General features: G+C 45.8%; 8 protein-coding genes across 8 annotated transcripts; 6 read left to right on the top strand and 2 right to left on the bottom strand.

Annotated features, from left to right (window-relative positions):
* Positions 1-2,019: 2,019 nt before the first annotated feature.
* On the top strand, positions 2,020-3,731 carry F4817DRAFT_311190 (uncharacterized protein; the record flags this gene model as incomplete). Its single annotated transcript, XM_049299964.1, has 2 exons — positions 2,020-3,334; positions 3,415-3,731. The coding sequence occupies 2 exons, from the start codon at positions 2,020-2,022 to the stop codon at positions 3,729-3,731; spliced, it is 1,632 nt and encodes a 543-aa protein (XP_049164038.1).
* Positions 3,732-4,267: 536 nt separating this feature from the next.
* F4817DRAFT_322832 (uncharacterized protein) lies at positions 4,268-5,842 on the top strand. The gene is made up of 2 exons (XM_049301453.1): positions 4,268-4,924; positions 5,049-5,842. The coding sequence occupies exons 1-2, from the start codon at positions 4,562-4,564 to the stop codon at positions 5,472-5,474; spliced, it is 789 nt and encodes a 262-aa protein (XP_049164037.1). The 5' UTR covers positions 4,268-4,561; the 3' UTR covers positions 5,475-5,842.
* A 1,651-nt stretch (positions 5,843-7,493) lies between these two features.
* On the top strand, positions 7,494-8,469 carry F4817DRAFT_355654 (uncharacterized protein; the record flags this gene model as incomplete). Its single annotated transcript, XM_049305683.1, has 2 exons — positions 7,494-7,567; positions 7,635-8,469. The coding sequence occupies 2 exons, from the start codon at positions 7,494-7,496 to the stop codon at positions 8,467-8,469; spliced, it is 909 nt and encodes a 302-aa protein (XP_049164036.1).
* Positions 8,470-8,595: 126 nt separating this feature from the next.
* Positions 8,596-9,347, bottom strand: F4817DRAFT_10213 (uncharacterized protein). The gene is made up of 2 exons (XM_049297352.1): positions 9,300-9,347; positions 8,596-9,148 (listed from the first exon to the last, which is right to left on the bottom strand). Exon 2 carries the CDS (start codon positions 9,088-9,090, stop codon positions 8,722-8,724), a length of 369 nt encoding a protein of 122 aa, XP_049164035.1. The 5' UTR covers positions 9,091-9,148; positions 9,300-9,347; the 3' UTR covers positions 8,596-8,721.
* Positions 9,348-13,310: 3,963 nt separating this feature from the next.
* F4817DRAFT_363147 (carbohydrate esterase family 3 protein) lies at positions 13,311-14,432 on the top strand (the record flags this gene model as incomplete). Its single annotated transcript, XM_049306614.1, has 3 exons — positions 13,311-13,742; positions 13,813-13,989; positions 14,093-14,432. The coding sequence occupies 3 exons, from the start codon at positions 13,311-13,313 to the stop codon at positions 14,210-14,212; spliced, it is 729 nt and encodes a 242-aa protein (XP_049164034.1). The 3' UTR covers positions 14,213-14,432.
* A 175-nt stretch (positions 14,433-14,607) lies between these two features.
* On the top strand, positions 14,608-16,578 carry F4817DRAFT_322813 (carbohydrate esterase family 3 protein). Its single transcript, XM_049301452.1, has 3 exons — positions 14,608-15,086; positions 15,163-15,380; positions 15,457-16,578. Exons 1-3 carry the CDS (start codon positions 14,984-14,986, stop codon positions 16,177-16,179), a joined length of 1,044 nt encoding a protein of 347 aa, XP_049164033.1. The 5' UTR covers positions 14,608-14,983; the 3' UTR covers positions 16,180-16,578.
* A 76-nt stretch (positions 16,579-16,654) lies between these two features.
* F4817DRAFT_322807 (uncharacterized protein) lies at positions 16,655-18,301 on the bottom strand. Its single transcript, XM_049301451.1, has 3 exons — positions 17,934-18,301; positions 17,683-17,876; positions 16,655-17,629 (listed from the first exon to the last, which is right to left on the bottom strand). The coding sequence occupies exons 1-3, from the start codon at positions 18,046-18,048 to the stop codon at positions 17,183-17,185; spliced, it is 756 nt and encodes a 251-aa protein (XP_049164032.1). The 5' UTR covers positions 18,049-18,301; the 3' UTR covers positions 16,655-17,182.
* A 1,595-nt stretch (positions 18,302-19,896) lies between these two features.
* F4817DRAFT_10070 (uncharacterized protein) lies at positions 19,897-22,215 on the top strand. The gene is made up of 2 exons (XM_049297330.1): positions 19,897-21,338; positions 21,398-22,215. Exons 1-2 carry the CDS (start codon positions 20,207-20,209, stop codon positions 21,838-21,840), a joined length of 1,575 nt encoding a protein of 524 aa, XP_049164031.1. The 5' UTR covers positions 19,897-20,206; the 3' UTR covers positions 21,841-22,215.

Here is a 22,215-nt window from a genome sequence, read left to right as displayed (position 1 = left end):
GGGGGACGGACCGTGTTTCGTCTCTTTCGCCGTCGCTTGCGGGGTTAACTTACTATGTAACTCGTCCAGGACTTCCAATTTCACATCTCGTTATTTTATTTCTCAACAGTTTCGGGATTGAAACGCCCATATTAATCGGCGTCGGACGACATACATACTAGTTTAAGACTACGATAGATACATTAAGAAATAGCCGCGGTACCCGTCCGTTATATATACCGGTCCTTTATATTATAACTTGCGTTCGATCGGCATTAGACCTTTGTAGCAAGACGTTAACGACGTTCCAGTAGGAGATAATATTAGTAGATATATGACAGAGGGTCGGGAATCGGGACCGAGCACGCTGCCGTGCGTGGTTTCAAGGGGTGTGAGCCATTAGAACAAGGCAGAACCTGCTACGATTTGATACGGATCTTAACCCGGCGCAATCCAGTCAAGCCAGTTAAGCTAGTCACGAGGAAGGAAGTTTAAAGGAACTCCTCGAGGTCATTTATTGGCCATCTCAGGGGTAAAATGTCGATGCTACTATAAACACTGCTTACTGTACGGACCATCACCGAGGCTCTGAAAACGCTACTAATCTAACAAGCCTGTTACAATCATCTAAATACGTAGGTAACTCGTAGGTAGACCTTAAAATTCCTTTAAATACTTCCTGTCGCGTTTACTGAGGCTGTGAGTTTATACTAAACCCAAACAAGAGCACTAGAGTAGGTGAATTGCCGCCCTGTTGGCCCTCTATTATAACACTTTATTCAGCGCGGCTGCTGATCCAACGAGGTGCGATGTCTGTTTGTGTTGCGGGGAGCATGCAGTGATCTTTTACAGAGCGAGGTGGGTAAAGAACATGCGGCCCCCCTTACATTACAGGGAACCCCTGCCGAATTCAGGAACGGGCGCAGGCGATGCCGTACGGATCCGTACATAGGATACCACGTTCAGCTAGATTGGGCGAAGGAATGGTCGAAGACTGCAGAAAACTAGAGGACCTGTAATCGTCACTCAATTAATCGACAACAACAAACTCCGCCAATAGTCGATTCGGCTTCTATTCCTTGGCCCCAAGGGCTTCACGAGGGATTCTGGGAATGCTGACCACTGACGAAAGGGGGAATCATGACATCCAATAAAGTTGAACGAAGTCTCGATTCGATCTTACAGTACTGAAATGGAATAAAAAGGTGAGACTGCGCTGAGTTTTGATAGCAAACCTCGGTGCAATCTTACTTGATACCGCCTGCTACAAACGGATTTCCCGTACGTAAAAGAGGCCAAGCTTTTAGGCTACAAATCTATGGTAACTAGCGGCATAGTCTGATAGGGCTGTTAAAAGCTCTGACCTTGTTAGTCTAGAGATTAGCTGAAGATATCTGGTCAAGTAATTATAACAGGTACCTAGTCAGATCATTCGACAGCAAAGCGGCTATAGTCTAGGGAAGAGCAGCATTGGAAATCAGCACGAGAACTATTACAGAAGACACTTATTTCGTGGAATACCTATGAATATGCCTTACTTAGAAAGTACAGAGATCGATTTATCCACAGAGTCCGAGTCTGCTTGTGCTTAGGGCACCCTGCACACCCTCAGCCCCGTAGCTTTCTTAGAGATGGGATTGGATAGGATAAGCGGAAATGTAGACCCAGAAGGATTTCATATCCCCTGCCTATAGTCGCATTGAGAAGTAGGCGTGCAACTACACGAATCCATAATGAGCTAGCCTAGGACATGGGATGCGGTAGGCTAGGTTGGATTGCTATAATATAATATGTATAGAAGGATTCATAAAACAGTTGAATAACTCCCCTGGGCCACATTCACTACATAGTACGAGCGAGAGCTGAAGAAAGTTCCCAGCCCATTCTCGCCACAGCGTCAGCTGTGTCGTGACAACCTAATTTCGAGTGATTCTTGACCAAAAGAAGACCATGCTCTCTCACAGACTATCACGGATCCAAACTCTCTCGAGCTGAGCAATTCTTGCCAATCTAGCGGTATTGGTTGTTTGAGACGACGCCATGTCTCAGCCACCGGAAGACACGCCTTACAGCACGCTTGAGGTCTCTGCGCGGGACCCAGAGACCTTCCAGAAGGAGGTGATACAATATCCAGACCACAGCTATCCGCAAGCTGTTCCTGTCGAACAGGTAGCAGTGGGGGGTACACAATCGTATTATGCTCCCGAGTCCGCGAAAGAAGTCGTAAATCCATCACATATATATCCTGGTGTCGTTCCAGGCCCGTATAAAGACCCAAACTACGCTGCAGGTTCAGTTTACCATCAAAACGCCGCAGCATATCCCAACGGCGCAGGCTATCCCGCAAGCACGATCTATTCTGATGGATCAGCCTATCCAAACAGCGCATATCCTCCTTCTGCTTATGGACCCGGGCCAATAGGCGCGGCCGGATTCGACGGCGAGCATCCCCCTACAGAGAAGGCAACTCCAACAAGGACAATATGTGGCCTTCCAAGGAAAACATTTTTTATAATTCTAGGAGTGGTGATCGTCGTGGTTATCGCGCTAGTAGTAGGAATACCGGCCGGCTTGGCGAGTAAAAACCATGCGTCAGGATCAACAGATTCAGCGGAGTCGTCGGGGTCGTCGGGGTCGAACAATGGCAGTTCAACAGATCTCCCGTCGAATTCGACAGACGAAAAGCTCATACTTGACAACTCGAAAATAACCGCATCTAACTGGACAGATCCCAATGGGGTCATTCACAGGACTATCTTTTTCCAGGATGCATATAATTCTCTTATCGCTCGGCGTTGGGATTCCAAGAATAAGTCGTGGAAGACGAATAACCTAACCGAGTTGATGGCTGCGACAACGAAGCCTCTCAACCCACAACCGGGAACACCATTAGCGAGCGCGTCTATGGATTATAAGCAAACGTTCGAGACACATGTATGGTTCACGGACCCGGGTAACGTTATAAGATCTATGGCTTCCTTCGACGCGCTTAATAGACCCGACAGCTGGGATAATGATACGCTCGATGATGCTAGACTAGAAACTTGGCCTGGCGGTCAGTTAGCGGCGATGTGGCAACGCTGTTGGGGCGCCGATTGTGAAGGTACTTGGGTCGTCGCCTACCAACGACCAGAAGGAGCAATAAAGACGGCCAATTCAAGTACTTGGGCTAGCGCAACTGTAGCGGTCGAATCTAAAGATGTCGCTGCCAATTCCAGCTTGGCCATCCTCCCCAAGTTGCGTGGGCCATGGCTCGACCGTCTAGAGCTCGTCTCCGAACAAGTGTCATCAGGCAAGACGGGAAGTATGACGATGACGCCGTACGATGACACGTGGGATGGCGCTGATCAAAAAGGTAAGAATACTGATGAATATTTATGATATTCATACTATTTCAAGACCCCCCGAGTAGGTCTGCAAGCTGACATACTCCAGTGACCGAACTTCAAGATGGAATACCACTCCCAGCTCCGTCCCAACAGTTCGCTGCTACTAGATGGGATAATTGGAACCAAGCCTTATATCTCGGACTCCTCCAGGGAGGCAAGACCGAGGGTAGTCATTGGGACGGTAAACAAATGAACCCTATTTCAAGTTTCCAGTTCAAATCCGGCCCGGAGACCAACTTCACGGCCATCGCAATGTCGCCGGATGCTATGTTTTATGGCATCTCTAACAATGAGATCTTAGAGTACTCGCTAGACACGTCAGATCCGTCAAACTTCAATTACGTGGGAAGAGTATATCCATGATACTTAACGCGACAATTTATACTTTCTTATTTATCGAAACTGTAAAAGGATACCTAGGTTTAGGAGGTTGGAATTCTGATGGGTCACAGGGGAGTTAGGAGGAAATATCTGCCTGCATACTAATGAGTTACAGAGCGTCTACCATTTTATTCTTGTATTACACGGCCGCGTACTATCCTAACACGAAGCGGCCTTTTTAAAGCGAATATCGAGAGCGGAGTTGTCGTTGCTCACTCCGCGCAGTTTTACAACTCCGCAATACGATTTACTTGTATGTAAACGATTAAGATACCTTAGCAATAGATAAACAGTGAACAAATCATCAACTTTAATCCATGGTCTTTGTTCATCTCACATTGGATGTTTTAGCTCTAGCTAGAGACTGAAGGAGAAGCGAGAGCCTATATGTGCATACGGTTCGGGATAGTAGTTAGATCTAGGTATCATATAAGGAGGTACCGAACCTAGGTTCATTGTCGTTTAAATCAACTTTAGCACGAAGTAAGGGACACACATATGACATCGAATGATTAACCAGTCGATCTATATGCGGAGCTTCGTACTTTTTAGAAGAGCCAGTCTAAAATTCAGTCTCAGTTCGTAATCGTGACGCGCTCTAACCATCAACGACGTCATAATATTGAACAGCCATCTCATAGACCAACAACCTCTCCCAAACCAGTTCTATGATGATATCTGTGAAACAAACCTACCTAGGCTAAGCTAATAATCCCAAGTGGCGGGGCAATAAGTAGTAGACATGATGAACCATGATGAACCAACTTTGCCGCACGTAGCGATTGGTCTAGTCGATATAAAGACGAGGAGCTATGCTTAAAAAGACTATCATCTCCCACCGAGCTTTACTCAGACCCATCAGTAGAAGAAATCATCTCGGAAAACCAACAGATCAACCATATATTTCAACATCTACTCAACCCTCACAGCAACGTGTTGGAAATATTGCCTTCAACCACCAACCCCCACGCAAGATGTCGTCGTTCTCAAATACGAATACCGGTAACAAGCCGTCTGGACCTTACTATGAGAAGAATATCGACAAAGATGTATCCCTAAAAGAGAAGGTTGAGAATCTAACTAAATTCGTGTCGTCGTTCAAGTTCGGCATGATGACGACGCGAGACCCCTCGAGCGGAAAGCTGGTCTCTCGATGCATGGCCGTCGCAGGAAAGGTAAGCAATGAGTCCCCGCAGATAGTATCTACCTATCACGTCCAAGTACTCAAGTACTCTTTTGTTCGTCTAAGTTAGAATGAGACGGTGCCCAGAGAACTAACCGTAATATCCCAACCCCCAGGAAGGCGGTGATATCGACCTAACCTTCACGACAAACACGGAATCGCACAAGACGGACGAGTTGAGCGCGGACAAGCACACCAATATCTCATTCTACGACAACTCGGGCCAATGGGCCTCAATCGCGGGCGAGGCGAGCATCGAGACAGACCGGGAGGTCGTGAAGAAGTATTACAGCCCGACGCTCAAGGCTTGGATGGGAGACCTAGGTGACGGCGTTCATGACGGAAGCGAGAACGATCCGCGCATTGCTGTGCTAAAAGTCAAGACCAGTTCCATCACATATGCTGTTACAGATAAGACGGTAATAGGCAGGGCTGCTGAGGTCGCCAAGGGTACCGTCACGGGCGAACCGGCTGGTGTTAATAAGTTGAGAGAGATTAGTGAGAGTGAGATCCAGCAGTGGAGGGCCACTGCTTCAAAATAGGCTCGGACTCGAGATTGGGAATGCGAGGTATCCGCAATCTATTATAGCCTCAGTATAGTCGAACCTTATGAAGTTGAAATCTAATGAGATCTTTTTTTTATTTCAACGTCGATCAGATACCGTAGACTTTCGATGATGCAGTAGTAAGCAAACTGGCGGTCTGTTTAACTTTATAATACGCCTTTATGATGATAATAGAAGTTGATGTTATTAATGGCCACGGTTGTGATAATAGGGAAAATATGTCAAAAACACTACCATCAGCCGGGCCACCCATACAATTGATCTTCCATTCTGCCGGAGGAGATTCTCAAAGCAGCAAGTGTATTCGGGGCTGACGGCGTTTCGGAGGTGCGAAATTTAATTTGGAGATTTGGAAGAATTAAGTCAGCCATAGCTAGCGGCCAGTCAGCGCTGGAGCCGTGTCCTGTTAGGGTCAAGTGCAGGCTCGAAACGCGGCAATGGACGCTGATGTAACGGGTTGGTAAGGCTTGGTGGCGGGGATGCTACGTATATGGTGGACCATTAGTGCAACTGTGCCAAAATCAAGAAAATTGGTGGCACTATGTCTAATAAGGTAATAGTAACATTAAGGGTACAGTATAGACTCAATTATTTGCCCTGTATACATAATATACAAAGTAATACATGCCCCTTTTTAAGACTAATAATACAATAACTTTACGAATATTTATCCAAATCTTTCTAAAAAAGCATTAATATTTTAATTGATAAATAACAAAAATTATGGTCCAGGTTGCATATGATTTGACCCAATACTGGTAAAAATATTAAAAAGGCTATAAACGTAGCTATACAAGCCGCTTTCTCTAAAGGTTTAAAAGATTAACCAATCAGATTGCCTTAGTAAGCATTGATATCCGACTAATCTCCAACATCAGCCAATCAAATTAAAAGATTCCATTATCAATTCAATCTTCAATTGCCCTATACACACAACACACAACACAAAACACATTCAAATAACTTTACAAAGACAACAATCCAGACATTGCAATTAGTATCGTTTTATAGCCTTAATTGATGCGAAAACAATAATTTAAGTTGCATTTGAATCGGCCTCTTGGCTATTGTGTTGTAGTAGAATCAAATAGCGCTTGTCTGGAGAGGCAAGCACGTGATACCCTTTAAAAGCAACTCGATAAAGTCATTCCAAACAGACTCCAGATACTTTAATAGCAATATAATACTCAATATACATCGCATAAACATGCAGTTTGGTCCATTATTTTCGCATCAATTACGGCTATAATATGATACCAATCGTAACGCCTAAAGTGTTGTTTTCGTAAAGTTATTTGAATGTGTTGTATGTTGTGTATAAGGCAATTAAAGATTGAATTAATAATAATAAACCTTATTATTTTGTATATAGCGTACTGTGCACTTAGCGTTGCTTATTATATTACCTTATTAGGCATAGTGCAACCGATTTTCTTGATTTTGGCACAGTTGCACTAATGGTCCACCATAACGTAGGTACCTACCGTCGGGAATTTTCACTTTTTGTAAGGCAATTGCTGACCAACTAATTGCCCCGCTTCCCTCCCCGTGATGTTTTCCTTCTTCCCCCCCTATTAAAAAAAATCAACGTCAACTAAACAAGATCGGGCGAATCTTCGTGATATTTCTAGCTAGCCTACATAATGCATCCACCCTCGTCCCTGATTCGCGACCTACCTGATTCAGTCTTACTGTTCGATCCCGTATAAGACATAAGACACCCTCTAAGGCTCTAACATTCTGCCCCTCATGAGGACTGTCGCCTTTTCCTTTCTTATAGCCATACTGTCTATAGTTGTCTTTAGGGAACGAGTTATCGACCTGACTACAACGACTTTCAATTCCGTGTTAGAGACTTTAAAGACCTACGACGACAACAGCAGAAGTAGCAGTAGCGCCGTGACCAACAGTGATACGGTAACCAAATCGACCACCGCCGAATCTGAATCCGAAGCCCCTTTTTATAACCCATCCGAGAAACTCGTCGTAACTGAGATGTCTGTCCCGCGTGCAATCCGCAAGGTATTCCTAGCGGTCGAACAGGCCGAAGGAGCTGGAGCTAGGGTTAGGTCAGTTAGACCCGAGAACGGCTATGCGCCGAATACGTGATCCGGACGGCAAGTTAACTATTAGTAGGAGAAGCGTAGGAACGCCGCAATTACGGAACTTCTCGCCCTTCCTAATGCTGGACCACTTCAGCATCAAACCCGGCGCAGGCTTCCCAGACCACCCACATCGCGGGCAGGAGACCATTACGTATCTACTAACGGGCGGTGTCGACCACGAGGATTTTGCCGGCCATGCTGGCACCATCGAGGCTGGTGACTTGCAGTTCATGACAGCGGGTCGTGGCATCATGCACGCCGAGATGCCGCGCCAGAACCCGGACGGCAGCGCAAACGTCGGCCTGCAATTATGGGTCGACCTACCCGCCCACCTCAAAGCCTGCGAGCCTCGATATCGCGATCTGAAAAAAGACGAGATTCCGAGCGCTGAATTGGACGGCGGAAAGATTCGCATCAAGGTTATCTCAGGACAAGCTGGTGGCGTCGAAAGCCTCAAAGAATTAGCCTATACTCCGGTCTGGCTGCTCGACGTGGAAATGCAGCCAGGTAGCAAGTTGGTTCAACCTCTACCCAAAGGCTGGAATGCCTTCTCGTACCAGCTAGAAGGATCCGCTGTGTTCGGTTCCGGCGACAAGAAGCAGACGGTCGCGCAGTACTACAACTGTGTATTCGAGCCGGATGGCGACGTGGTGAATGTCGAGGTACCCGAGAGCGCAAAGGAAAACGCGCGCTTCGTCATAGTTGCCGGCCAGATCCTGAACCAGAAGGTGGTCCAGTACGGCCCGTTCGTGGCGAACTCCCCCGAAGATGTGCGACAGGCGTTGATAGATTACCAATTCCACACGAACGGGTTCGAGAGGGCCAAAGACTGGCAGAGCGAGATCGGAAAGTCAATGGTTGGTTGAGCGACCAGCCGCCTACAGTTGTTGCGCGCCTTAGCATCATCGTATCTCCCCTTCGGTCCCTATCCTCGCGCCCGACCTTGCGAACTTCTTGTATATAGTATATTCTGCTTCCTGCGTTTATTCTCTTCTTTTAGATACCTCAAAGCACAACCTCGGCATATAGGGGTGGTGAGTGTAGAATGGCATTCAGCAAAAAGAAATATTGAGTAGTGATTATCTTGGACATCTCTTCTTCGTTTGCGACCCGCGGTATTAGAAATTCCCTTTCGGCCGTTTGACGGGATAGGCGTCTGGCAGGTTCATAACCCATTGGAGGCGCGCTAGCTCGTCTCTTGGGGGGTGAACACCTTTCCACCAAGATACCTTCCGCGGGTGTAGGCCTGTCACCTGTTGTAGTCGCGGGTGGCTTAAGATGGATGCAGCCTCAAGCGGTTGACCGTGGTACGGCTGTCCTGTAGGTAGGCCGGTTCTACCGGTTGGATTTTCCGGTTTTGTCGGCGCGGTCTTGCTAAGAGGCGCGTGTACACTATTACCCCTCGGAGAGCTTGGAGGGGGGGAGAACATAGGACCCTGGCCCCTCGAAGCTAACACCGCCCTACGCTTTTCCTGTTCAGTCGGCATACTCGAGATTGCGTACGGATAATCAGTATATCGTAACTTAAGCTAGAGGTTCCGCCTACTTATAGCATATGTTAGGAGAGTAAGTAAAAAAAGTTAGACCTATTTCGCAGACATAGCCTCAAGTTTTATGTCATCTTCAGAAGCTCCAAGAGCTGAACACATGCCGTCATGGCCAATCACTCGCCGTCTTACTTGCATGTAACACCTACCAAAAGGGATAGGAGCAGCATATTAGTCTACGAGGTGCAAACCTATGCAGCCTCATTCATGCGTGATCACTCATCGACGTTGTAACTGGAGCCTCTGCCTGCCTAGAATTTCCGGTATGGCTTGTCCTTCGGGTGCGGGACGCGAGCAGGCTGCCATGTGGTAAGCAAGCTTCGGTCTCACATCAGTCGTGTGCTATGCACCTTGAAAAGGTGAGATTGGGGCGATGGGAGGGGGGAATTCCTGAGTCATACTCACCGGTATGTGCCCCCCGTTGACTCTTTATTTGGCAAACGGCCCTATCCCGTTCCATTCCGCCCACCGAAAACAAAAAAAAACAAAAAAAAGGGTCTCGGCGTGTTGCAAGCCTGTCATCGTAGCATATGCGGCGTACGAACTTAGTCCGCTTCTTGTATGTATGCTTGGAAATTTTTGGAAAACGTGCGAGTTTCTACTAGTTGTGGAGAATATGGGGCGGGCCAATCTTGTCAGCTACGGAGATATACGGTGGGTAGGCAGTGCACGTTGCTTTTTGGTAGGCGAGAGCCTCATTTTTTATGAGGTTGTCCGTCTGCAAGTACTTTAACTCTACAGCCTTGTTTTATTATTATTATTACTATTAGACGGTAAGATGGCGTTGGTTTTCTTGCTAGGGTCGATATTGTATTACTAGCATTTTGCTTTCTAATAGCTACCGTTTGACGTTGTGTACGCATACCTAGTCGTTCTTCCCCGCCTAACTTAGGGGGAATGGAGAAGAGAACACACGAAAGGAGAGAGACTTTTTATTGGTAACTATTAGTGTTCCCCGCCTTGTAAGTGGTACTAAGCTAGTTCATATCGTATCATTCCAACATATACCGTTTCTCCTCTAAAATTATAGGGCATTATCAGAGCCCTCCCTAGCCCTTCTACACTCAGGGGTTGGATATTCATATAGAAATCATGTTTAGCCAAGTAAGGGTTCGGTATGTAAATGACGAATAGGGGTTGTTGAGCATCTATATTGAGTTGACCTGATATATCGTATAGTGGCATTCAGCTACGAGGTCACAGGATCATGAAGCAAGACTTTATAGATAGTAATCCAGAAGGGGTTTTTATTTGCATGCCGCACAAGTTTATACGCGTATACCGGGTGTACTAGTGTTATGGTATACATATACACAAATTTAGCACGGGGGAGGGGGACCAGTTTGCTTACACCAAGAGAGACCGCGGACTAGTCAGGTCGTATGTTATGTCTACGATCAGGTAGTGAATAAATGGTTCCATTAGGTTTAGGTGGTAGTTATGATGTGGCTTGTAAATCGATCAGTCTATCATTTACGCGGCAACTACATAGACTAGTAACAATTACCAGAAAAGGGGGTTACTATCGAACACCAGACATTAGTTGGACGAGCGTCGAGTATGACGGTAGGGTTACCCTCGGAGCCATACGCTGGGTGATAACATCCACCCAGACCTTAGGATACAGTAGTTGGGGATGTAGGGTCCTAGTGTGAGGATACTACCTGACCTATGAGGAATCAAGTCTAGGATCGCTCATCCCGTACCGCTTAGGGGGAGGGAGGGGCAAGGGGGAACTATCTATCCTAAAACTTAACTGACCTCGGCTTGGGGATTTTCCTTTGGGATGGCTTCAATGTATCATGCTGTAGATATGCCCATATTAATGTACCTCTCGATCATGCAGTATCCGGACGAACGGACAACTTCTTACCCCTTACGATGTTGGGAACGACGATCTCCTTTGAGTATGCCTACATACGAAGTGTCCGTCAGTATCTAAGGCCTAGTGTTTTGATTGCCTCGGAAGAAACACCCGCTGGAATTTACATATAGTGCGTCTAGACCTCGCTGTCATCTCTAAGGTGCCGATGGGGAATTCTCTATGGCCAGTGATATATTAAAGATAATTGATACAATATATTCGTTTAGACAGGCACTAGCACATCCCGAGTATATCCAGGCGGGATTAGGAGCGCTCCGTTCTTGCCTCATCAGGGGTCTTTCTGTAATAGTTAAGGGGCGTCATCGTATCGAACGTGAAAGCCTAGTAGGAACAGATCTATCCGCTCAAGCCTATCCGGTTTTATACTCGATGAGGCCACGATACTACAGTGGTAGTTATAGTGAGGGGCCTACGACAGAAGTAGCTCAACCAAGTTACTGTGATGTAGCCCTATTCCAAGTGTAATGTGCCGAGGTGATATATTCAATGTCGTTGTCTCTTTGTAAGTAGTGATCTACTCGGAGAGATACCTCTTATGGTACTTCTCATAGTTTACAGTAGCTCTGGCTCCCCCCCCCCCTCCCCTATTGGCTAAAGCATACCTATAATTTGGGTATTTGTATGCTACAAGGTTCTATGATTCTAGACAGTTATCGTCAGAGATTTCCGTTGTAGTCAAGGAAGGTTGGGGCACCCAACACTAGTATTTTCCACGAGTAATAATCATTTATTTTCGCCGGCATCTATATATACCTACCTGTGAGGTAGTTATTATGACCCCTACGAATAGGAGGTATCGAGGAATAGAACTCTCCTAGTCGACAATCTAGCTTACATGTCATCCTCTACTACCTTCCCGTACGACTTGATTAGGTTCCTTATTTAGTGTCGTGGGTACCGCTGTACCTACATAAAGTCGTAGTCAATATCATAATAAGGAACCTCGATATGATGTGATGACAAGCGAGTTACCCGTAAAGGCTATAGGCTGCTACGTCAAAGCCCATCGCATGAACCTCCACGTGGACATCAAGGATCAATGCATACTTGATATGTAGCTGCATAACTTATATTATTATAGTACTCAGCGGATATGTCTAGCAATTTGGAGTGTTCTGTCGATCAGCTCTCGATGGTGGATAGACCACGCCGGTTGAATCGGATTATACTAAGCATGGATGAAACCAGACACCATTAACTTGGCTTTCATGATAGCTGATATTGGCAATGTGACAACATGCAGGATATATGATATACAACCATCTGTTCTGTCCGGCTACTCTTACGGGGACTCTTGATATGTTAGAGGAGATATGGGTCATTTGTAGCCGAGATAGTTACTACATAGGTAGTCTAGCTTCAGATAGTATGATACCTCGCTTGCATAGGATAACAAGATTTCTATAAGCCAACGTATAGAATGAAGTGATTGATTACTCGAACACTGTAGGTAATATCTACGAGTATAACGTATATATTACCTGCTAAGTTATCTTTTACCCCGGTAGCCTTAACTCGTTTAGGAATTGTGCCAGAACATTCTAAGTGCATGTGTAGTATTTAGCGAACTCATAATCCTTGACTTTCATATAGTCATGTAGGTATATTTCTAAGCATATACGTCAGAACCAGCCTATCTACACAAAAGTTCCGCTCATATTACCTGCAGCTGTATAATATAACGGGGTTTCAGAAGTATCATAGTTGGAGAAGCCACGTGGGATACTAAATTTGGTGCGATTTAATATGGGAGTCGTGGGAGTGCGTTGGAATTAGCAAATGGGCGGGTTGAAGTTATAGTAGGGTTTCAAGCGGATAGATTAAATCAAATGAATACATCATCAATCCCGTTTCCGGACGTCAACCCGATCTTCGAATCGACGATTAGCGTATCATCCTCGCTGTAGATGACTATATTCCACGTGGAAGCCATGTGCTTGAGGACCCGGCTGAAAGGAAGCTTTTCACACAATCCTCTGGGGTTCGGAATTAATCATTCCGCTAGAGTCCTAATCGGCGTGCCCGCAGCGGGAGGCTATACAAGTGCCTATATTAATATTTCGTACGTACCTTACGCATGCAGCAACTTCATTTAGCCGTTCTTGGCAGGGACTCAGGGCTACCACGATGTAGAACCTCAACCTCCGTTAGTCTGCATACCAGGATACAGAGATTAGTATAATATCTAGGCCAAGGACGATCATCAAGTCAAAGGTTTTACACCATCAGTATCAACACTTCCAAGCCCTAGTCTTTTCAAACTAAAACCTTCACGATGCTCTGCAACAAGCTTCTCCCTCTTGCTACGCTCTTGGGCGCATCTATCGCTCAGAACGCCACGCTCCGGTATATGCCGTTTGGTGACTCCATCACCGAGATCATCTGTTGGCGTGCAAAGCTTTGGGAGAAGCTGAAGCCTACTGAGTGGGGATCCGTAGACTGGGTTGGCTCCGGAAAAGGAGAAAACAACTGCGGAGACAGCACGTACGATCGCGACAATGAGGGCCACTCGGGTTTCCTGGCCATCGACATTGCCAACAAGAAACAACTTGTCGGATGGCTCCAGACTAACCCAGCGGATGTTATCACGATGCATCTCGGCACTAACGACATCGTGCAGCAGAACAAGCCGGTCAACGATATCATTGCTGCCTTCACGACCCTAATCGGCGTGATGAGGGACAGTAACCCCAGGACGAAGATCGTCGTAAGTTTCCTATCGACTCCTGCCTCACTGCTTTCCCAAGTACTAGTAGTTATTAATTTCACCCAACTAGGTCGCTCAAATTATCCCCATGGGCTTTGGAAACTACAACACCCAGATTCAGAACTTGAATAAGGCCATCATCCCCTGGGCGCAGGGCCTCAACACCACCGAGTCGCCCATCTGGGTCGTGGACCAATATACAGGCTTCAGCGGCACCAGCGATCTGCGCGACGGTGTACACCCCAACGTAAGTAGTATCAGCATTTGTCCTCTGTCATATCTGTTATAGAGCTTCCTTGGAAGACTCTGAAGTTCTTAGTTGAAGTAGTTACTGACCCTCTTTACTGTAGGCTTCGGGCGATGATAAGATGGTGAACGTCTGGTACCCGGCTCTTGTTAACGCCTTCCAGGTAGCTCAGGCAGACAAGAACGCCGCTGCTGCGAAGGTTGAGGTCCCATTCACGGCATAGAGAGTATTTGCGACTCATCTCAAGACGATACGGAGATATTAGTCTCTTGGTGATGCTCCTCGTGGGTTTACGCCACAGTTGTTTTATTTCTACTGTATATTGATCAACGTTATATAATAAAATGGAGCTCAAATTGGATAGTGTCGCTTATGGATTGACATAGGTAGGTAGTTATTATTGACATAGTTTATTTCAAGACGAGATTGATGAATTGAATAAGTTCCCAACTTAAAAGCTGCTGGGTGACAGAGTGGATCCCCTATTTATATTTACACAGTGGGCATCCCGTTACGCTTGGGCGATGCCGATGACCCGGTTGTCAGATAGCGCCAAGACCAAGCTAACTTTAAATACTTTATGTAAATACCCCTGTTGGGCTAGACTCTAGCGGATTTCGTAGGGTCTGAACTAAATCAGTTCGAACTCTCGACAAATAAGGTTACCGATAAGACTTTGGAGACTTTGGAGACTAACGGAAAAGGCAGATAGACAGGGATAAGGATCTCTTTCCTTCTTTCCTATTGCGTAGGCTGCGTAAGGTAAACACTTCGTGTTCTGCGTTGTTGTTGTTGTCAAACGTCGAGAAGCCCCTGCCAAGCTCTTACCTGAAATATTCTTGGTGTAGGTATCCTTCGTGGTGTCCTTTTTCATCTTCTTTTTCATCAGGATTTCTTCTGCGCCGTTATGCGCTTTCGTTAAAGACTGCGCGAGCAATACACTCTTTACCTCACTCTTTTACACCACCGTCGAGCGAATGGACCATTCGCCAAAATGCTTATGAATTCTCCCTTCTCCGCGCTTTACCTGCGCTGGAAGCAGCTGCCCAACCTCCATAAGGTGATATCTGTGTCCGGCCTATTTATTTTCTTGTTAGGTAAGCCGATTCTTCTTGAAGCAACGCGCATCACGCGCATCACGCGCCAGTACGCTGACGCAGAAGGCCAATATAGTCATATTTCTTCAGCCTAATCCCGATGTTGCACGCGATGGGTGGAACCGTCTTACACACTCCGACACTGGCCCTCTGGCGGGCGGAATTCCTCTTCGTGTCATGTTCATAGGCGCTTCTATGACTCTCGGTGAACACTCGACTGGCGAAGTCGGTTACCGAAAGCAACTTCGCGACTGGATGGTTGCTAGAGGCAATCCCGTCAACTATGTCGGCCAGGTATTTTCCCCTTCGCCAATTGTAGCTGGTGGTCCGTCCAATGTTTCTATTATGCTAACCCTTCGTGTGCTTTCAGAACCGATATGGTGACTTCAAAGACAACGACGTCCAAGCATTCGGTGCCCAACCTATAAAACCGACCCTCGATCGCCTTAAAGAAGTTGTACCTCAGACCCAACCGAACTTGGTCATAATAAATGCTGGATCGAGCGATTGTTTCCAGTTGGACCATTGGGGACCGGCGTATGTCTTCCAGAAAATGCGCGATCTAGTTGACTTCATCTTCGAGGCCTCGCCGCGAAGTACCATTATTATGTCCACTATCATAATGAGCCCGTGGGAAGGTACGGAACGTTGCGTCAGGAGCTCTAATGCCCAGATACGCCAGGTGGCTATCGACCTTATTCGGGAGGGCAAGCCAGTGGTTATGGCTGAAATGCATCATGATCAGGGTCTACCGAATCGCGTCGTGAAGCAGGATATTGGACCTGACGATATGCACCCTACAGACAAGGGTTACTTCAAGATGGGAGACATCTTTATAGAAAAAATCATCGAAGTTGAGAAAAACGGCTGGCTACAGGCCCCGGTCGAAAATGGCGTCCCAGCAGATGGTGAAGCTGCTAGAGATGCCGAAGATGCAATCAATGCGAATCAAGAGAAGGCAAAAGAGAAGGAAAATAAGGAGAAAGAAAATATGGAGGGCAAGGCAAGTCAGGACAAGAAGGAAAAGAAGTCTCTTAGCAGAAGAAGCCACGAATGGGGAAGAGCGCTTAATAGGCGTCACGCGGCCGTTTAATGATGTTAGAATATGATGTTGACGCGTCCTAGTAGCTTTCACGCAGGACTCGAAGGTAGGGCCGGCTATTATTTACAAATAATTGCCGGTGTTCGAAGCTGTTGAGTATGTTATCCGGGTTCATGATGATATGGAACCCTTACTATTAGATGATGCGCTTGCCCCGCGGGCCTTTACTATTACATGGCATGTATAGTATGTAAGTTAGATTCAATGTATGTATTTTCCGAGCCAGCAAAGACCCGGTGGTGGTCATCGTGGACTAGCTAGATTTAAGTCTACCTCGAAGTTGTCTAATTGAGTCGACTACCATTATCTTATGTTTTGTGTATATTCAACTTGCCGAAGATAATTCTAGCTGTACTTGATAATACAGTTAGTTACCTACATGACAGACCTTTCGTTCTCCATCTCAAGTCGTACGGAATCTGAATATAGTATATGTTCATGTTACGGCCACGGGCCTCATCAAAGACAATTATATTCCCTAGCCGCGATACTTAATAGTCTTACGTATATGAGGGCTAAATATAGTACCAAAATTAAACTTCTCTAACCCCACAACCCGAAGAGAAAGTTGTCCGAGTTGGGAAAGTCGTCCTAAAGTGAAAACTGCCTAGTTCAGATCAAATCCAATGTTAGCCCTTCCCCTTCTTGTCCGTTATTGTTAGTATTAGCCACTTAGAGGTATTTGAGACGGCTATTATGGTTTTCTATCATTTTTAATGTAGCTTAATGGGACGCCTTGTCTTTGCTTGATGCTTTCGGTTGGCCTGGTCGGAATATACCTAAATTAGGTATTTGGTGTTGAAGATATGTACTGCCTTCCGCCGTCGTCGCAAAGACGTCCATATATACGACTAAGAAACGCGTCCGTAGCCTATCGAGCCGTCGCGCTCTTTTCTCTAATTGTTTCCTGTAGCCAGCCCAAAATAATCGCGGTGGAATTCGTAATACCTGGCTGCCTTTGACGTAAAAAAGACGGTCCAGGTACTCTCCTAGATCATCGCGGCTTTTCTGGATCTCGCGATGTAATTATTCGGCTTAATCGCACCTTGTCTTCCCGCCTTGGCACCCTGGCAAAAATACTATCATATACCTTATCCTCGACGATCAAGAAGTCGACAGAGTCCAGAAACGTAGTTATTTCGTCAAATGCGGCCGTGTAAGCGGTTGCGTATGGGAGAGTGTATGTAACGACGAGTAGGATGAGACAAAGAGCGGTGATAGTTCTCAGGAACAAAGTTTCTCTCTCGTCACAGTAGGTTGTGAGTGTTATTGGATTGTGTTGGTCATAGGAGAATGATATTGAAGTCTCAACAGGTTCCGTTTCACCACTAGCATGAGACCTCTCGTGTAATGATGTACTCCCAATTTGCCTCTTGTCAAGGGCAATATTGTCGACGCCGCTTTCGAGGATTTGTCTACACTGGGGAGTATCCTTAATCGCCTACGGTTTACTATTAGTTCAATAAGAAGAAATAGACTAAAGTGGTTACTCGCCTCATGATCACTACATAGTGCCCATGCTGATACCTCGTAGCTCGCCAGTCCGATACTGTTACTCCTATTTGTTGCTTGTCCTGCACCGATACCAACAATAACCGATACTGTAAGAGATATGAGAGAAATGTATCCAGAGACTCCGAGGTTTAACGTAGAAAACCAGTGCCGCCGTTTTGATCCTCCGTTTATTGCTGTTGTTGATAGAGCGCTATTAGCTAAACTCTGGTCTGTCGCCTCAGATGATTTACTAAAAACTTCTATTTCCCTCAACTCAACTGAATTTTCGAGGGGTCCTTGTGTAACTTGTCTCTCTGGTCGATGTTCTTCGGTTGTATCCATATCGACAAGTTCGATAGAAGACATTATTACATAGCGTAGTAGGTACCTTAGCTGAAAGCTATTGTTACTAAACCAAAGAATGGTCCGACTTGGGTTTTTACTGAAGCACTGCCGGGAGTTAATAATAATGGTTCCTACTCGTTATAAAAAGGCGTGCCCAACGGGTTTCCCCTGGTTAAAGTCGACTGCTTGGAAACTAGCTTTACATTAGGTAGAGAAATGGTATAAGAAAGGAGAAGAATATATAGGCAGGAACGGTGATTTAGCATCCTCTAAGCCTTAGCAGCAGTCTACGCCACAAGGCTATAGGCAATCTGGGGCGTAGGACGGCCGCATGTGCATGATATTTATGCACCTATGGCCAATAGTTAGTAGTATTTGATATACAAGCTTACCTAAGGCATAATAAGAGGCTTTCAAGTATGCCTTATGTCGTAAGTGGGTCATCTATAGACTTATAGGCCTTGATATCTATTTTATCGTGTGTAATTACTAAACTACAGTATTATTTCTTAAGGATCTCGGCTTGCTTCATAACCTGCCCGTTTGCCTGTTGTTTCGTCGCTGTGCTGGAAGTCTCGTCAAATTGCGTTTCCATAGTTTGTCGCCCACCACATTATGTTTAGATAAACTCTTAGTTGTATCATACTCGAGAGACTTATATATATATATATATATATAATTGTGAAGCTGCTATGGTCTCAAGTATTTGCATATATGTTAGTTAGCGACATCAGTTAGACCTTATTATACCTCTAGGTATATGTTAGTTCTTCATACTACTTGATGGGGTCATTTGCCCTTCCACAAGTTCGCCAAGGTAGACGCTGCTATTCGAGTTACGAGACTCTTGTAAAGTTTGCGCAGATTAAAAAAAATAAAAAAATCCGGCTAGAGATAAAATGAGATGGCTTTAAAGGTACTGTAACTCTCATAGACACTACATATCTAGTAGTCTGTAAGGATCACTTAGGACTTGTTGGTATTTGCTTCGTGTTAGATAGTATGACCAATTACTACCGAAGTAGATATCTGACAAAAGTCATCTTTGACGCTGCTCAATATGACTAATATGAAAGTTAATGGTACTTTGAAATGATGCTGTTAAACACAGTCCTGATCATTGCGCTAAGCATTTCTTGCATATACTGGCATAGCTTCATTCGAATGGTTGAAAGCGGCGTAGCGATGTATTCTTAGAGTGGTAACAATGTACTTTGACCTATATGCTCCTGATAAAGCCTAAAGTGTTACTTATCGCACTCATGGCGTCTAGGCGTATACCTATACCTATATGAGGCTAACGAATACAACGTTGTCGCATATAATCTCACCAATCACATCATGGATACTATATGGCGTTATTCCTATTTGACCTTTAATGTCTCATTTCAAACCACCTCTTAGGACAACATTGAGATGTCATAAACTACTAGATACTGCTCATTCATGCCAGCGCACGCCCGCCACCTCCGCAGAATTGGATGTGCAAATCGCACATCTAATTTCCTTTATTAGCTTCAAAATAGTTCCCGGTTATGTCACGACGCGTCTTAATTAATTGAGCTGGCCCCATATCTGCAGATACAGTGCTGGTATTTCGACTTGGACTGTATGGATACCTACCATACGTGTCTCCCCGCCAGCCCCGGATACACAATCTATCTCATCATCTTTTGAATCTTTGTTATTGCGTGAGGCGGGGTTCAAATGCAGATGATAGAGGTATCCAACTAATGCACATGAGCGGGTGCCAGGTGTATTATATATAATATGGTTCTTGTTCTTATGATTTTATAAGATGGGCACCTGTTTGTCAGAGTTGAAAGTTAAAATACCTTCATTTTCATTTTCATTTTTTTAATTTGATTATGCTAGAACACGAAAAGTGGTCAATGCGTCTGGCGGTAAAGTGGACATCGATTTCCATTACCCCCTACCGGCTACCGGAAGCCACTTTGATGCATGACCATTTAAGAAAAACATTTGCGATCAAACTACCTACTTTGTGATTTATCTGGGTCATATACCGAAGCTTGGTTAGCGAATAATCTGGTTCAATTTAGCTCAAGTTTGGTACGAGTCGATCTACTATATCTACTATCAGCTAGACGCGAGCGCAAAACTTGGGGTTACGCGTAAGAATTTTTCCGTGGGCTTTTGCTTTTAGTCAAGCAATGCGATGACAATGGATTCCCAACCTCGCATTTTTGGAGCGAGCCAGCCTCCTGTGAGCCAAGCTCCTGTGAGCCACCCTACTTCGTTTGGAACGTCAGGAAACCTCTGGGGAAGTTCAACTACGGTGTCGGGCCAATCGACATCAGCATTTGGCGTACCTCGGAAGACGAAAACACCTAAGCAGACAGTTGGAAATAGCGCCATATTTCCAACCACAACTCCTCAACACAAAAGGTCTCATAAGACTCTATTTGGAGGCTCTAAGCAAGCCATTCAAACTCCGGTATCTTTATTTGGTACCACTACTCCTCAAACTACCAATAACCTCCCTAGCTTTACACCTCAAACCATTCCGCCTCAAGCAACTCAAACGAACCAGTCAGGGAATCCGACCAACCCACAACTAAGCTTTTTCAGCATTGGAAGGTCTACCACCCCGGCCAGCCCTTCACCAATCTCACGATCAAGGAGTTCTATATCAAGGAGCTCTGTAGCAAGCGGCACTGTGACTCCTGCTACTTCGTTTACTTCGCAGTCACAGTCAACTTCTGAACGAGAGTCGACTCCCAGGCCGTTTAAGATCCATGCCGATCCAAATGGCGATTTATGTCTCACCGTGGGTCCCCAGGCGACGGAGTTTGTAGTGTGTTCTAAGACTATGGCGAGGTCGTCGCCGTTCTTCAAGAAGATGCTCTACGGAGGATTTGCCGAAGGCAAAAAGACGCAACCGGAGAGCGGAAAACCGGATTGGGTGGTAAAATTACCCGAGGACAATGTCGCCGCCATGACAATCATCCTCAACATCATCCACGGCCGTTTCGACAAGGTCCCCGGTTATGAAGATTTTGTCTACACGACGCATTTCTACAACCTTTGCGTCTTGACAGATAAATACGACATGACCCACGTCTTACGGCCGTGGGCTAAAGGCTGGTCGCGCTCTACGCATAACCAATGCGAAAAGCTTGGCCAATCTTTGCGAACCAAGTTCTGCCACGAACGACTGTGGATTTCGTGGGAGCTTGGGGACCAGGTTGCTTTTGAGAACATGGCGAAGGGGATGCTCATGAACAGCTCCGCCTCGGCAGGCAACAATCTGCGTTACGTTGGGGCATTGGAGCCACCTGGAATATATGGTATGTCTAATCATCTAACCCCTATTGCGTTTCTTATAGCTTATGAAATTCTACTCTAGAGAGGATAGAGAAAGTCCGGTTGGACACAATCACGTCGCTTCTTAAGCCCTTGAATGATATTATCGGACGTCTTGTCCGGAACGACATATCATTCTGCAGGCAATGCGACTCTTTCAACAAACGCAGATGCCTGGCTCTTACACTAGGGAAAACTATCCAGGCGCTTCACCGCCATGGGCTTTGGCCTCTTCCCGAGTCCTTAACCGATCTTCCATACAGCATATCAACTCTTGCTCAGAAACTTCATCTCATAGAAACTGAGATAAATGGGGATAGTCATCACAACTCCTTGTTCGCTTCGGTAGATAGTGTAAGAACCGAGGTTGAGAACACCTTAAACGCCATCCCTTCGCTACTGACCGAAACACACCTCAAACACCTCGCAGCCCAGGCTAAGAAGACAGGATTCGCTACGCCTGAAGCCTTGATAGCCAAACCATGAGCCGAGCTAATACTCACCATCAGCACTTCGCCTACTAATGGAAGTGGGCCGTTTAGACACCCGTGCTGCTAAGAGCTTATGAGATTAGAGCCTATCAAAGCTCGAGAAATCCTCGGAATCGCTCGCTAGCATGGAGTCCTCAAACACCACAACTACAGGCGATCATTAATGCATTACCGGTGGTCCTGAGAGCCAACATTTACTTTTGGCCCTCTGCTGCTGAGCACAAACCCCTACCCCGACAGATCTGGGGCAATTAGCCGTAGTCAGTACACGGCGGGGGAGAAGCGCACCATGCGCGCATATTATGTACATACAACTTACGATAAAAGTATAATTTGAGACATACCGTTAAACCATTTATGAGAATCCTTC

Source organism: Daldinia loculata, assembly GCF_022478755.1.
Source record: "Daldinia loculata strain CBS 113971 unplaced genomic scaffold F4817scaffold_1, whole genome shotgun sequence".
NCBI lineage: Eukaryota > Fungi > Ascomycota > Sordariomycetes > Xylariales > Hypoxylaceae > Daldinia > Daldinia loculata.
The sequence above is the reverse complement of the archived record's forward strand: the minus strand, read 5'-3'. Positions and strand labels throughout refer to the sequence as shown.

Excerpts from the sequence above, each read along its gene's own strand:
- F4817DRAFT_322813 (XM_049301452.1), top strand. The coding sequence starts at position 14,984 with ATGCTTATGAATTCTCCCTTCTCCGCGCTTTACCTGCGCTGGAAGCAG. Across the intron at positions 15,087-15,162 it reads CCTATTTATTTTCTTGTTAG|TCATATTTCTTCAGCCTAAT; the intron begins GTAAGCCGATTC and ends AGGCCAATATAG. Across the intron at positions 15,381-15,456 it reads CCGTCAACTATGTCGGCCAG|AACCGATATGGTGACTTCAA; the intron begins GTATTTTCCCCT and ends GTGTGCTTTCAG.
- F4817DRAFT_322832 (XM_049301453.1), top strand. The coding sequence starts at position 4,562 with ATGCTTAAAAAGACTATCATCTCCCACCGAGCTTTACTCAGACCCATC. Across the intron at positions 4,925-5,048 it reads GCATGGCCGTCGCAGGAAAG|GAAGGCGGTGATATCGACCT; the intron begins GTAAGCAATGAG and ends CCCAACCCCCAG.
- F4817DRAFT_10070 (XM_049297330.1), top strand. The coding sequence starts at position 20,207 with ATGACAATGGATTCCCAACCTCGCATTTTTGGAGCGAGCCAGCCTCCT. Across the intron at positions 21,339-21,397 it reads GGAGCCACCTGGAATATATG|AGAGGATAGAGAAAGTCCGG; the intron begins GTATGTCTAATC and ends ATTCTACTCTAG.
- F4817DRAFT_322807 (XM_049301451.1), bottom strand. The coding sequence starts at position 18,048 with ATGTCTTCTATCGAACTTGTCGATATGGATACAACCGAAGAACATCGA. Across the intron at positions 17,877-17,933 it reads GAGGGAAATAGAAGTTTTTA|CAATAAACGGAGGATCAAAA; the intron begins GTAAATCATCTG and ends TATCAACAACAG. Across the intron at positions 17,630-17,682 it reads CACTATGTAGTGATCATGAG|GCGATTAAGGATACTCCCCA; the intron begins GCGAGTAACCAC and ends AGTAAACCGTAG.
- F4817DRAFT_10213 (XM_049297352.1), bottom strand. The coding sequence starts at position 9,090 with ATGCCGACTGAACAGGAAAAGCGTAGGGCGGTGTTAGCTTCGAGGGGC.